This window comes from Spinacia oleracea, chromosome 3, assembly GCF_020520425.1.
Source record: "Spinacia oleracea cultivar Varoflay chromosome 3, BTI_SOV_V1, whole genome shotgun sequence".
Classification (NCBI taxonomy): domain Eukaryota; kingdom Viridiplantae; phylum Streptophyta; class Magnoliopsida; order Caryophyllales; family Amaranthaceae; genus Spinacia; species Spinacia oleracea.
This window is the reverse complement of record NC_079489.1, coordinates 130711727-130727352: the sequence shown is the minus strand read 5'-3', so window position 1 is coordinate 130727352 and position 15626 is coordinate 130711727. Positions and strand designations below refer to the sequence as shown.

The 15626-nt window shown below is 37.0% G+C and overlaps 1 protein-coding gene across 3 annotated transcripts; it reads left to right on the top strand.

Annotated features, from left to right (window-relative positions):
• Positions 1-6769: 6769 nt before the first annotated feature.
• On the top strand, positions 6770-12558 carry LOC110786143 (uncharacterized). 3 transcript variants are annotated; one of them, XM_021990680.2, is made up of 5 exons: positions 6770-7052; positions 7563-9041; positions 11144-11347; positions 11442-11593; positions 11670-12558. In XM_021990680.2, exons 2-5 carry the CDS (start codon positions 7574-7576, stop codon positions 12138-12140), a joined length of 2295 nt encoding a protein of 764 aa, XP_021846372.1. In that variant the 5' UTR covers positions 6770-7052; positions 7563-7573; the 3' UTR covers positions 12141-12558. The 3 variants fall into 3 exon arrangements, with proteins under 3 accessions (XP_021846372.1, XP_021846373.1, XP_056696777.1); XM_021990681.2 differs by having other exon boundaries at positions 6813-7052; positions 7566-9041; XM_056840799.1 differs by having other exon boundaries at positions 6813-7052; positions 7536-9041.
• The last annotated feature ends 3068 nt before the right edge of the window (positions 12559-15626 follow it).

Below are 15626 nucleotides of genomic sequence, written 5' to 3'. Positions count from 1 at the left end.
CATTGGTGTAGACTTCGGATAGATGCTTAGGCATGGATGTCATGGGCGTTGGTGTAAACTCTGAGTAGTCCTTTGACAAGGGGATTTTAGAAGTGCTTCGTATAGACTTAGGACAGTCTAGCTTGAATTATCTTTGCTAGTCGACTTTGTACATGTGTCACCCTTCCGTTGGGGATGGTGGAGCTCTTGATTTTGAAGTAGGCTTTGTATTAGCCTAGATTGAATTGACTCTGGTTAGTCAAACTTGTATCGGAGTCGTCCCTCCATTGGGGATGTGTTGTTGGCCTTTTGAAATGACTCTGAATAGTCGATCCTAGAGGTAGGTTCTGCATAGCCTTTTTGAAGATAGACTCTGAGTAGCCTAAATATTGAGGAGGCTCTAAATAGCCTTGACATATAGGAGGATCTGAATATCCTTGACATTGGAGAGGCTTTGAATAACCCTTTACCTGTTTCAATCATGCAAGGTAGCGAGATCTTAACTTTGCCTTAGGGTTTTGAGGCTTTTGTATTTAGATTTCGGATTGTTGGATATTTTTATTGCTTAAGTACAAATCCCAAAGTGGCCTATCCCAAAGGGTTTCCACTGACTGGCCTGTACCAGCTGGCATGGCCAAAGTGGCAGAATGCTCGAATTGTATTTTCTGCTCAAAACACAAGTTTGGAACTCCCCAGTGGAGTCGCCAGATTGTTGGGAAGACGTATGTTAGCGAACGGTCTCCATGCCAAATGCTGGGAGCATTATGACAAATGTCAAGTTTTGGTAGGCTCAGAAATGATCAAACACTTTGGCAGGGAGCCGTATGGAGAGTGATCAAGTTTTTGCCCCCATGGCTAGCCCGAATGTAGAACACATTCTTGTGGGAAAGGGTAGAAAAAATTGATTTTGAATTTTCGAAAAGCATGCATGAAATGCCTAAGAGACAATTGTATTGAACCAAAATTTGCAAATTTTACCGTTTCGGTGTCCATTCTCAAAGCTTGAAAGCGGCTCTTTCGAAGTTCAAAAATCGAACCAAGCTCCCATTTTGAACATTGAACCACGCAATGGGCAGCCTGCCATTGCCATCCACTACGCCAGACGCTGCGGGTACCAGGTGCTTCGGCCAGTCAGTGGCAGAATGTTCGAATTGTATTTTTTGCTCAAAACGCAAGTTTGGAACTCCCCAGTGGAGTCGCCAGATTGTTGGGGGTATTTTTGTACTTCGATGGAGTCGCCGCCAAACAAGTTTTCGGGTCCGATTTGGAAATACCATATGTGACTCGGGATAAGACATAGGACTTGAAACCGATTGAAACTCAGGTAAGGGAACGAGACACTTATTGAGAGAGAGAGAGAGAGAGAGAGAGAGAGAGAGAGAGAGAGAGAGAGAGAGAGAGAGAGAGAGAGAGAGAGAGAGAGAGAGAGAGGTGGGAGGCTGAGAGAAGTAGAAAATGAAGTGAAAGGTTAGGGTTTTCTATTTAAATCAGCTAATACATTTGGGTTTTGGCCTTTGGTCCAAATCTAAAATATTGCCAAATGATCGACATCTCTTTTGCGGTTCAGTAAATAGAAATTTTGTTGCTTCTTTTTTTATATTTCGCGTTATCAGGTCGGGTTGACCTGACCTGAAATTGACCCATTTAATTCGGGTTACATAGGTTAGTTTTGGGTTGGGTTCATGTCGACCCATTTAATTAACATGGTTGAAAATCTCAACCCAAACCCGTTATTCCAGGTTGGGTTATCAGGCTGGGTCAGCTTTTTCCAGCACTGGTCGTGTATGATTCGACTTACGTAGTGCACATTTGGCACGTGTTGTACTCCCAGCTTCGAGGTCATGTAACACTTGCACGGGTCATGCAGAGCTGGCGAGGATCGTGCAATGTATGAAGGCTAACCCACTTCTCGGGAACATATTCCCCCTTAGTATAAATAGAATGTTACCCTAAATCCCACATGTGTGGAGGGTATATTAGGTTTTGTTTTTCTGTCATTCTACTTTCTCTTAGTAACACACTCTCACCACTTTATTACTTTCTAGATTACTCTTTAATTGCTTTAATATGTCTTTTAATTTCTGCAATTTTAGGAGCAATATCTCCTTTTTTAATTCAAGCACTTTTGGTTGTTTACTTGCTTAATCTCTTTATTGCTTTCATTTATAACTTTCATGCAATTTTTTGGGTTTTTAGTTCATGATTTGTGGTTGAACTTCTTTACCCAATTTAGTATATGTTCTTGGTGTTTATCTCCAAGTTCATCTTTTAGGTTGAGTTTCTTTACCCAAATAGAAATTCATGTTTTCATGTATGGTTTGCTTAGAACTAAGTGCTACTATGAGTAGTTTTCTTAGGCATAGGGGTTGGATGAACCCTAGTAGAATTATGACATGATTGTTCTCTCTATATCTCCGTTTTTGTATGTAATTTTGGTGTTTGTTGACCTTTGCAAGTTTTTGTGGGATAATGTCCTTGCTTGAGATGGGTGTATGAGCATGCTATATGGACTTAGGTTGGTATTTCTTGTTTGTTGCCTTGTTCCAAACCTAAGAAAAAAGTGTGATTCATGTGTTATATCTATTTATTCCCCTAGATATATAGACATTGAGCACGGAGCTATTGATACCAGAAATGCTCCCTTGACAAGGGAGACATGTACTTCGTGTTGACCCTAGGAATGTGATTGTAGTGGGGGTTCAGTCTCATTTCTATTTACCTAGTTGTCACTATGACCATCGGGAACCTAGGTAGAAAATTAAACTCTTGAACCACACCGTGACCATCGGGTGTGAATGGTTTGTAGTAGTGCGCAATGCTCCCTAGACTAACTTGTATTCGTCAATTGTTCACGCTTGAGTAGAGTAGAGAGACCTTGACTTGCCATAGCTATACTAGGTGATATCCTAGCCTCTTCCCTAGTCCTATCCTTTATTATTGATTACCCCATTTGTGCAATTAGTGACAAGTTGTGCAAACAACCCAACTATTGATTGTTGTTTAAAGTGAAGTGTTCTAGTAGCTACACGTGTTTTGCTAGTATGGAAAATATTTGATCCCCGATAGTTTAACCCCTTACTCTCCCCTTGTCTACTATACTTTGTGTAGTGTCATAGAATTGAGCCAACTAGACTAAATTGTATTACTTATGTAGGAACCTCCCATGGTAACGACTAGTGAGAGGTCCTTCATTAACCATGAGTGAGTCAATTATACTAAAGTTGTGAGATGTAATGCGAGTCAAACTAAAGCGGTTATTTTATTTGAGCCAAAGGAAGTTAGTTAATAATGTGGATTCAAGCATTGCTTGTTGTACCTTTATTTGCGAATATGCCAACATTGTCGAATTTTACTGCCAACGAGGGTGAAAATACGCTAAGTATAAATTTTCAAATAACATATTAACATGCACAGAGTAATGGATAATGAGGTGTTTTTTGTTCAAGGTCTTCTTGGTCGAGTTTACATGATTTATATGAACCCCTTTTATGTAGTGTTTGGAATCAAAATGTTTCATTTCAGTTCCATAATTTCAATCTTGAAATTGAAATTCAAATAATTTGCTTGGCAAAAATTAGGAATTTGAAATGCATAATTAAAATTTTATTGTGTACTTTGGGGTTTAAACCCAAAGTAGAATTATAATTTGAAGTCCCCTTTCTCTCACCTCTGCCTACATTTTGGGATGTCAATCCAAAACAGAAATTATAATTGGAACTCCACTTTCCTCGCCTCTTCCTCCACATCCATATCCACCCCCTCCTTCACTCCCACCACCGCTATTACCACCTTCTCTTACCATCGGATATTCCCCCTACTAAATGTCCAACTTCTAAGTATGTATTTCAAATGATCAAATTAATTAAAATATCAATCTAATCTATCACTTGGAATAAACTGTTGGTGAGTAGAAAATAAAATCCCAAAGAATGGATTCATATCCAATTAGCTGCGGACTTTCAACATCTATGGTAGATAGGTCGGTGGTCGAGAATATGTTGGCGGTGGAGGCAAACCTTTGATGTCGATGATAAGTGATTAAGTTGTTGGCGGCGGCGGGAATGGAGGAGGAGAAGAACAAAGGTAGAGCCTAATGTAAATAGAAGGGAGAAGGAGAGAGTGTGAGTTTAAAGGTGGGAGAGGTTAACAAAGTTGTGAAGTGTTGATGGTGGTGACAATGGACCTATGATTCGAGGAGTACTTAGCAGAATTTGAAATGACAACATTTCAAGAGTAATTTGAAATGACATACATTTCAGGAGTACTTTAACTTTATTTTTTATTAACTTATGGATTTGACCAATTTCAGAATTGTAAACTAGTGTGTGGCCCAAGCGATGCCCCGATTGCTAATTTGAATAATTAAAATTCGAGATTCATTTTCAGCTCAATATTTGACCAAAATACAGGTGTTCCATTAGGCTTTATTTAGTTGGGAGGAATTAGAAGGGAAAGAAAAGAAAGTAAAGGAAAAACAAAGTTTCCTGTATTTGGTACAAAAAATTATACGGAAAGTGGAAGAAAAGGAAGGGATTTGGAAGGAAAACTCCCTTTATAAAAGATTCACTTTCCTTTCCTCCCAAAATTGGAGGAATTTGGAAGGAAAGATAAAATTAAAATCTGTCAAACAAAATATTAAATCCTAAACCCACGTTTTCCCTTTTCTTCCCTCCCCTTCCTTTACTAATGTTGTACCAAACATGGGATTCATATCATTTCCTTTCATTATACCAAACATGAGAAAATATATTTTATTTCCTTTCCTTTCTCTTCCCTTCTCTTCTCTTCCCTTCATTTACTAATATTGAACCAAATGAAGCCTAAAAGTGAAAAGATTCATTAAGTTCGTCACCTACACAATTTATCTTGCCAAGTAATTTTTCAATTAGATCATCTTACAATTCGATTTTTTTTAATGGAACTAAGTGTTTCAACTTAATTAACACAGAATTAGATATATGTAGAGAAATTTTATAGTTGATTCTTATGAAACTTATGATATTATGTTTACTTCATGGTTTTCTTAATGCTTTAATTATTATTTTTATTCCAATATAGTCCATAGGGAATAAAAGGTAACGTAAATATTTACTCCATCCGTTCTTAAATATTAGTCCCCTTTTGACTTTTTCATCCGTTTCAACTCAATATTTAAACGTAAATATCTCCAAATGCATATGTTAGAAAAATATAAAATTTTGATATTGTTAAACTACACACTGAGACGAACAAAACAAGATCACACATGAATATATTTTGTAATACGTATTGGAAGAAAATTAGAAGATTCTCTTCAATTGTGAATAGTATCGAGATTCCAAAAGGGACTAATATTCGAGAACGAAGGGAGTAGTTGTTTTAGACTTTATGTTAACATCTATTTATAAATTAATGTGCATAGATAAACAACAATTAGTGAGTGTTTAAGATGGTAATGAGAGTTAATTATTTCCAACCTCGGGGTCTTGTATTCAAATCTTACTAGCTTTTGAGCTCGTTCAATGAACGAACACTTATATAGTGGTTGTTAAGCCGTCTTTTAAAGTGCTAATTTTATTGAGGGTTTGTGATTTTAGTACGAATATATGATTTATAGAGAAGTGAAATTCAAAAGTTGAAAAATATACTCCGTATAAAATAAATGGTGAATTATGAGTGTTAAAGCGGGAGAAGGAGTGGAAGAGGTTGAATTATTGTGTGAATTAAATGTTGAAATGATGTTGAATGAGCAAGATGGAGTGAAAGAGGTGTTGAAAGATGGAGGTGACACTTGTCATATAATAATCAATGGTTTCCCTTTTTATAGACTAGGTATAGATTGTATTGATTTTTTTGCTGTCAATCACAACACATAACCTTGTTGAGAGGATGACATGGCGTAAATGAGAGAGTTCTACATGATACATAATTTTTTTAGCAATGCCTTTTAATATATTACTGTAGATTCCTTGTTTCCCAAACACCTAATTCACAAAATTTGGAATTTTATTCTAATATCCAAATAAACCATTAATTTTTTAAAATCTTTTTTCTACATGTGATTGTAAGTAAAAATAGGATACGAAAATTGGGTCCTTCATCTCGAGCGTCAATCCTAAAGTACCAAGTCAGGACCAGGTTTAGTGAGGATGCGACTACAATCTAAATCCATGTTTTGTTTGTAGGGGTGTATCAGCCTTATATGAGTTGGTTGTTATTGTTATTGTCCCACCTACAAGAGGTGGGCAGTTGTTTCAAATTTAGCCAAAGATGGCCGTTAGTGTATTTTATACGGAGTAGTTTATGCCTAATGTTTTAAAAAACATTAAGATAACGTATTTTTTGAAATGCGAAACACGCATCGTAAGGTTGTTCACCAAACCGCAAACCAAACAATGTTTTGTTACGGTTTGGTGTAATTACGAGTTTGAAATATTGACCAAATTGTGGTTTACAAAACATTTGAAATTGGACCACATCGCAAATCACAATTAAGGCGGTTTAAACGCTAACCATACTTTAAAGTCATTTTTAGTTTTTCAGAATAATGTGATGGTTCCATACTTTTTTTAGGCTTTGTTCTGTTTAACTTATGTTGACTTATTTGAGACAAAATAAGTTCAGATAAGCTCATATAAAATAAATTTATAAAAAATAAGCTTTTTTTTCATACATTTTCATATACGAATAAGTTTATTTCATACAAAATAAGTTCAGTTTAATTAAATTGGATAAGTACAGATAATATAAATTTAGACAAATAAATCGAATAAAACGAGTTTTTTTTATAATTTAAAATGGCATAAAAAGTATTCATTCGTGAAAAAACTAAAAACCCTATTTTGCCTATCCTTTGCTGATATTTTCTCCGAGTGAGACCAAAAAAAGAGTGTTAACTCACGGTCACGATCCTTCGGATCTCGATTGCCTTTACACCACCCCCTTCTTCCCAAATCCTTCTCTCTCTAACATCTTTTTCTCTCTCCCCTCGCCGTCGCCGCCGCTGCCGCTGCTGTCGTCATAAGTTACAAACCGCATCGCCGTCGTCTTATCGGCGTTCAGTTCTTCTGGCGTATCTTATTCATCTGTTTCCGGTATGTTCCTCCATTTCCTACTCTATTTATCTCTGTCTTTTTTTTCACAAAACTCTTTAATTGGATTTTTTCCCCCCAAAACCTAAATTTTCTGTGTCGTATATTGTAAACAATTTTGGTACGAATTTTGCTTGAAACTCAAAATTCGTTTAGTGATTTTGTTTTTTAAGTATAGTTTGTTTATCTTTTGGGAAAAGAATCGCATTTTGGTTATTTGAGATATTTTATGTTCCTAATTTTCTATTTATTGAAAGTATGTTCCATCAATTTGGTATTTTGATTTGTCATATTGACAATTTTTGGGATTTTGATTTTAGGGTTTTCAGTTAGGTTCGTCGTCCGTTCTTTTGCATCTAGGGTTTGTATGTTGTGGCTTGCAAGTAGTTTTTCTTTTTCATTAGTGCTGATTTTCAATCCACATTATTGTTGTTTTTATGTTTTATATGGGTGCTAAATTTTTTTTACGTTTATTTTATGGTGAAGTTCTGAAAGTTAGTCTACCTTATGTAGCAGTTCTAAAGATGAAAGGTTCGTCTGGATTCCCTGTTCTGGATAACCGGCCAATTGATCAGTGGAAAGTTACAGAACTCAAGGAAGAACTCAAGAGACGAAAGCTGACCACGAGGGGGTTGAAGGAAGAACTAGTCAGACGGTTGGATGAATCTCTGCGCGATGAAATGGAAGCTCAGAAAGAAGAGGATGAAGAGGATGACAATGGTGTTGAAGACATAGAGCCTAATAACATTCCCGAGGCTGCCCTAACTGAGCAAACTGGAGCTGAAACCGGTGAATTAGATGTAGGCAACCCTGTAATTGCTGAGGATAATGTGGGTGAATTAGGTTTAGGCAGTCCTGTAGCTGCTGAAAAAAATGTAGGTGAATTAGGTTTAGGAAATCCTTTAATTTCCGAGGAAAATGTGGGTGAATTAGGTTTAGGCAATCCTGTAATTGCTGAGGATGATGTGGAAAAATCAGGCAACAGTGGAATCACAAAGTTGGATGACATATCACTACAGGTGGATAACAAGGTGGGTGAATTAGATTCAGGCAATCCTATTATTGCTGAGGATAATGTGGGAGAATCTGGCAACAGTGGAATCACTAAGTTGGATGACATATCACTACAGGTGGATAACAATATTAGTATTGAGAGACCAGTTGAGGGGATAATCCATGAAGAACAGGAGTCAGAGGTAGTCACTCTTCAACCTCCAGTTGTGGGCACATTAGCTGCAGATGATGTGCCTTCTGTTGGTTTAGGAAATGAATTTAGTGAGAGTTTGTCATCTGAAATAGCAGTGGATGCGAAGGGGTTGCAGGATGGTATAGTGGAGAGGATTGATGAGGGTTCAAGAGCGCAGGAGCAATCAGAGGATTTAAAGCCACTACATGATGATGGGAAGCTGGACTCTTCTGATTCAAACATCCAGGTATCTGAGGTCAGCTCTAGTTTAGGGTTTCCCGTAAAATCTAATTCTATTTCTACTGATTCTGTGTCTTTTAATGAAAAGAATGACCTAAAGGATAACATAATTGCTGATAATGTTAAATTAGAATCTGATGTTAAGCCTGCGATGGTGCAACCATCGTCAAGTGATTTAGTCCTCGACGGTGGCAAATCACATCCAAGTGATGTTGAGGAGCCACACGAAAACAAGGTTTCTGTTCAAGAGACAAATAACAATGTTACAAATGCGGATGTGGGCCAGAAAAATTATAGTGCAGATTTGGGTTCTTCTGAAAAGTTGAACTTAGATCGAAGTTCAGGCGATGACTCCATGGAGGAAGATGCCTTGGAAAGTAAGCATATTGATTCAAATTATAATTCTGAAGAAATTGTAGAAAAGACTGATAAAAGTGAGGTCACTACAATTAAGGAAGAAAGGCCTGTTGCAACCATGGATATTGATATGCCTGCTAAAGAGAAAGGTACCCATCATGAAAATAATGTTGTTGCTGCAGTTTCAACTGACAAGAGGAAGCTTTCAGGTGAGACTTTTTTCATGGTACACTTAGTTATGAACCATGTTTTCAATTCTGATATTTATGTGTAACACTGTTCTTAGTTTTATGAACCATGTATTCAATTCTGATATGTATCGCTGTATGTTTTACACGTTAACATGATATACTGCTGCCTTTACTGCAATGAGACACTGATCTACATTTCCTTTACCATTCATAAAGTTTTCTAGAATGTTCATTACTGCAGCGGATATGACATTTGTTGGTTTCCAAAATATGTAGAGATTTTGTTTATTCATAGCTTTGCTGATTTTCATGGTTAAGGTTTTTCCTGTGGGATGAGTTGGAGGTAATGACTTGCTTGTTTCCTCTATCTGAACTTTCATGTGGTGGTATAAGTCTTAGTCTTAAAAAGGGCGCTAATTTGCGCTTAAAGCCCTAGAAGCTCGGAAGCTCACAACAAAACGCTTCTGCCAGCCGAAGCCTAGCGACATACAGGAAGCGCGCGCTTCCTAGCACTTCGGTGCTTCTGCGTTTCCTAACGCTTTTGCGCTTCCTAACGCTTTTGCGCTTCCTGTAGTCTAGGCACATCAGACCCTTCTTTTTTATAAAAAATAAAGTTACGTGACTCTAACCTTCTTTTTTAAAGTATCACGTGATTTCTTTTTTTAAAAAAGCGAATATTTGGGAAGTTTTTGAAAACCCTAGTGCAATTTTCTCCCGTAGCTGGATTTCTCTAGCCTTTTCGTCGGATTCTGAATTTTTCTTTTATCGTTTTGATTTCTCTTTTTTTCCCCATCTTTTCTTTCCATATTTTCTGAACTTCTGAAATTTTATTATTTCTTTCCGGGTGGGCTTCGCCTACGAAAAGCGTGCGCTTTTGCTTAAGCCCCAGGGCCCTTTTGCGCTTCAGTGCGCTTCGCGCTTTTTAAAACTATGGTATAAGTTCGGGGCTCATGTTAATTTCGGTAAATTTAATCCTATATCCAAACCTAATTTTCAAAGTATCTACGTTAAGCCAAGCCGCAGTAGTGAAGAGAAATGGAGGGCAGTAATATTTTTAAATTGAATGTCATAACAACAAGTGTTAGGTGATATTTTTAGGTGTAAATAAACTGGAGCAAGAGTCATTGGTTCCCTCTGCACCACCTCTTCTTGGGCTCTGACTGATAGTCCTGGATCTACTGGTTGATCAGTATAATATCTAGATAACTCTTTGCCATGCTTTATTTTCCTTTTACATTATTTATTTCTCTGTTGGTTAAGTTGGAGTTGTTAGCTGGGGCTGTCTACTTTTGGGTAGAGGTAAGTCAAATTGATGGCAGTGTTAAGAGACCATAGCCACAGGCCTGCTCCTTTTTTATTAAAAAGTTCAAAGTACCTCCTTTAATGTTGAGTTTTGACTCCCCAGTCTACTTCGGTGGAGGATGCTAACTAGGTTTCCCTGTGTTTTTGCATCTTCAGTAAAACACTTTACTAGGCTAGGCTGGTGCAAGAGACATTAGTTTCACATGGCTACCTGTTTGATTGTAATGCTATTTAACTTTTTAGATGTTTTCGTTCAGCTTCACCAAGCCCCACTTCTCTTTCTGAATTTCCATTTACCATTACTTAGTTGCGAATTCGTAGCAGTGTCATGTTAGCATTAATAATGCACGAAGTTAGAACATGAGTTTTTTAAGGCTCAAAAATCAAAAGTAAGTACTTAGTATATTCTTTAGCACTTGGCAGACTAGTAAAATTCTGAGATGGACCTGAGAATACGTTTTGACAAGTTGGTATTCACGGCTTCCCTTGTCTTGCATTGCCATGTTGGTGTGCATCAATCATTGACTGCACCAAATTGTGCTCCTGTCTTCTATAGATGAATATCTTATCATTTTACAATGGAGGAGCCATTGGTGGGGGGTAACTGAATTTGGGTGGAGGTGCAGCTCTGCTGACCTCACAACTCAATGTGTGCAAGTTTTACCTCAGAACTCAAGACTGATTGTTTTAGTTGCTAATTTTGTCGAATTAAGATTTGCTTAGAGGGAGAGAGAGAGAGAGAGAGAGAGAGAGGTCATATGGTAGAGATATAGTTTTGTCTTCAATCTGATAGCTTAACATGGTTCTTTATGTTACAGATCAAGCAGAAGTTTTGAATAATGAGCCCACAAAGAGGCAGCGTAGATGGAAAACTGAAAGTAATAATGTTAAGGAGCCTCATATCTCAAATATTCCTCCCCAATCTGCAATTAAGGATGTGCCGCAACCTGCTGTTTTGAAACGCAACCTCTCTGGATCCAAATCCATTCGTGGTGCTGCTGACACCCCTAAAGAGCGTGAAGGTCGGTCAAGTTTTTTTTGAGATTGAGTTTTGTTATGAAATCATCTGTACACCCTGATTCTGGTTAACTAACATGTTGGTTAAAATATTTACAGTTCCACCCTCTTCAAAACCTGCAACTAATTCCCTCAGGATTGATCGTTTTCTGCGCCCTTTTACCCTGAAAGCTGTCCAAGAACTTTTGGCCAAAACAGGGACTGTCACCAGTTTCTGGATGGATCACATTAAAACACATTGCTACGTCACCGTAAGTTCTTTTTCCTTGTACTTGAATGTGCTTCTGTGCAGTTGTTATTGTCGCTCATACAATTCTTTTGATGCAGTACTCAGCTGTGGAGGAAGCAACGGAAACAAGGAACGCTGTCTACAACTTACAGTGGCCTCCAAATGGTGGACGCCAACTTACGGCTGAGTACGTTGATCCCGAGGAAGTTCAATTACGTTCAGAGAAGCCAGCTCCTCCACCTCCAGCAGCTCCGGTAAGTTCTATCCCTACAGTTGCTGAACCACCCCCAACAATTCCACAACCTTCACCCCGCCAACTAAGTCTCAGACAGCAGATGGCACAACAACCTACTCTGCCGCCGCCACCTCCTTTAACAAACCCACCGCAGGCTAGGGAATGGGCTGTTCCACCACCGCCCCCACCAATGGAAAAGGTAGAGGCTTCTATTGTGACCTTGGATGATCTATTTAGGAAAACCAAAGCAACACCTCGAATCTACTACTTGCCTTTGTCTGAAGAGCAAGTGTCTGCTGTACTTGAAGCTCGGCGTAGAAACGCTATGCATTAGGAATCTGGCTGGTAAGTGTCTGCTCCTGGTTTAGGATGTAAATGTTGACAAAGAAATGATGTATTTGCAGCTTTCTTTGTCAATACAATAGTTAGTATTAGGAAGAAACTTATCCAGCTGAGGAGATCCTGATGGTCCGTGATGGATGATGTTTGCTTATTGTCTTGGGGGGTCTCCTGTAAGTTTTGTTTCGAGTTGAGAAATTTCTGGAGTGAACCCCATATGAATGAATTTTCATCCTTAGGGCTGGATTGTGGCTTTGGCGTGTCTCCATTTTTCTTTTATCAAACTGATTATTCTGTTTTTTCTTGAATTTTTTCTTTAGGACTATCGAATTATATGTTACTTGAGATGTTTGTGGATTTGAGATTGGTATATAGTGTATTGATATAATCAAGCAAAATATCAGATTTCTATCTGTCTGACTTGCATGTTTCCCTGTTTGTAGTTGCTGTCAAATTTGAGAAGTTTGGTTTGAAAAGTTAAAATACATAAGAATTTTGTTACAGTGGTGTGTTCGTTTGATGGTTCAGTACTTTTCTATGTCGGCCATATTAGAGCATGAGCAATGGTAAACTGAAAGGCTGTAGTTTTGCTTTGCCACATCATTTTGAAACTACAATCCATTTTCAAGATGCAATCTCTCCAATGGAAAGCTATAACTACTCGTAGTTTTTTTAGGCCTTACATATCAATAGGCCTGGTTATCGGGCGGGGCGGGTCAGGGTCGGTGCGGGTCAAAAGAGGGTCGGGTATTGAAAGGGTCATTTTTAGAGGGTCGATAATGGGCGGGTCAAAAGCGGGTCGCGGGTCAATAGCGGGTCATTATTGGGCGGGTCATTAAACGAGCAATGAAAAATGAAAAACAAAAGAGCCATGTGCAAGTACAAGTAAATACGAAGCTATGCATGTAATTTTTTGTATCATTACTATTTTTATTTTCAAAATAATTGTAGTATAAGTTTGACCCTATAATGACCCTGTCCAATAAAGGCCCTGTCCAATAAGAGCCCTGCCCAATAAAAGCCCTATTAACTTGACCCTAACCCTATATCCATTGGACTACCCTGTCCAATAACCAGGTCTACATATCAATCATCATTTCTAATTAATTCTACAACATCAAACTTACCGCAACAATAGAAATTGATGCTAGGAGTTTATCAGAAATTGCTAGCAGGTCCTTTGGATGCTCCAGTGCTGATGTTCTTACCCATTTTGTTAATTTTTGCATGCTAGTCCATGTTAGCGGGCAAGATCCTAAAGATTGTGTGATGCAAATCTGTCTTTGGTATCAATACATATTGTAAACTCAATATCATGGTTTCGTTTTCATAGAGTATCTTGGGCCTAAACATCCACTTTTTGAGATAAATATACTTCTTCCTCTTCCTCTTCCTTGATATGGAGCGAGAGAGACTTTAGTTGGAAAAGATAAACGTGTGAGAAAAACTTAAAATTAACATAGATGATAGTAGGGTTTAGAAAGTTTTTGTAACGGTTGATGATTGTGTTGAGGACCTTGAATTATGATTATTTTAAAGAAAATTTGTCTTTTATAATAGGGAACTTGTGAGAAATTGCTTTTTAACCAAAACATTATAAGAAAGAACATGATTTGTAATTATTTACCAAACGATACCTTAAGCTGTATTCCGGTGGTTGTTAAGTTTTCCCGCGTTGACCATGCATGCGTTACACATCACATATGTAACTACTAACAACTCCTTTGTCTTGATTTCCCCCTTTCCCCTCCATTTCTCTTTCTCTCCTTGTCGATCGTCATTCTTTCGCATCTAAACCAACAACCACTCGAATCTTCAATATACCGACATCCTAAAATTCATCTTCTAGACTTCCCAATGTTTGCTCAAATTTTCTCTCTTTTCAATAACAATGGTGGCGTGCCTGCAATATTCTTGTTTATTCTTCAACTGAATGTTTAATCCTTTCCAAACTCTTTCCCTAACCCCTTGTTAAATACATGACTTTTGGGCTCCACGAAATGGGTATTTCTAAGAGTGATGAGGTTTTGATAGATTCTCTTACCCAATTAAATACACTTGACAATTACATTACGAATGTTGTTGGTTTAGCCATAAATGTTACTCCTATAATTCCTATGTCTTTTATTCACGAGGCAAAAAAGAAGCATTTAGTTATAATGCTATTTTGGCCTTCACTCTTGCTAGAAATGCTCCAAATTTAGTGTATATGCCTTAATTAAAATCATTCAAGTGCTTCAAATGTTATGATTTTTGAAGAAATCTAGAAATTCCACGAATTCTTATATGTTATTTTGTGTAATTTAGCTGGAATTTTATATCAATGGTGGAGTAATTTGTAAGGTTTAAATCTTCACAGTGCACCCACTAGAATAGTGAGTTATAACAATAGGGGAAAACGAAGAGAAATAACAAAGGTGAGACGAAGAGGGTGGGGTAATCAGTCAATCATCGAAAGGAGTAATTGTGGTCTTCGGGGAAAAAACATAGCATAAAACAAGTTTCTTGCAATCAATTACTGCGTACTAAAAGATATACCAGGAATGACAAGTGTCGTCTCCTGGTGTGTCTTGCATTTTTTTTTAAAGTAAAGGATACTTATGTAGAAAAATTTTAAACATGAATAAAAATAATCTACATTAGGAAAATATTACATAGATTATACAGGTAAAAATTTAACATTTTTTTATAGTATATAAAAAATTAACATAATAAGCCTTAATAGTCTGATTAAAAGACATGAATGTCTTTCACAGAAGAATCAAATGACCTTTTATAGGAGAATCAAATGATTTACTAAACTAGTTTTAACCTCCGTGCGATACACGATTACTTTATTTTGCAAATTTTACTTTTAAAAATTTTGTAGTTGAGATTTCTTGTGTTGGTTTATTACTCCATCCGTTTTTTAATAACTATAACACTCATCTGAATTTTTCGTTTTTATTAAGTGTTACACTTCCATTTGTTTTGATTAAGGGAAACAAAATATACCAAATCCATACTACTCTACATAACCATTGAGATCATACGCAAGGGAAATTATTTTCGCAAATGGGAAAGAAATGTTATACTTTGTTTTTTTTTTTTTTTTTTTTTTTTTTTTTTTTTTTTTTTGACAAGTAATGTTATACTTTGTAGCTTGTTGCTGTTGCATCATATTATTTTCACAATATAATTCACATACTGACATACAACTAATTTTTTGTTGTCCCTCATACAATTCTTTTGATGCAGTCTTGTGTAATAAATAGTTTCCCAAATGGAGAAACTAAATACTACGCATGATAAATTATTTGATCGATTTCGAAAGGATATTATTGGAAATTATTACTCCCTTCATTTCTCTTTACTTGTCCCACCAATTAGGAATGCATGTATTACAATAGTGAGAAAAATGGTTAGGAAAACAAAAGTACAAAAGATGTATTTATTAGAAAAAAGTACACAAATTTTGATATTTTTGAAAAGAATAATAAAG

Coding starts and splice junctions, on each gene's coding strand:
- LOC110786143 (XM_021990680.2), top strand. CDS start 7,574: ATGAAAGGTTCGTCTGGATTCCCTGTTCTGGATAACCGGCCAATTGAT. Junction 11,348..11,441: donor CACCCCTAAAGAGCGTGAAG/GTCGGTCAAGTT, acceptor AAATATTTACAG/TTCCACCCTCTTCAAAACCT. Junction 11,594..11,669: donor AAACACATTGCTACGTCACC/GTAAGTTCTTTT, acceptor CTTTTGATGCAG/TACTCAGCTGTGGAGGAAGC.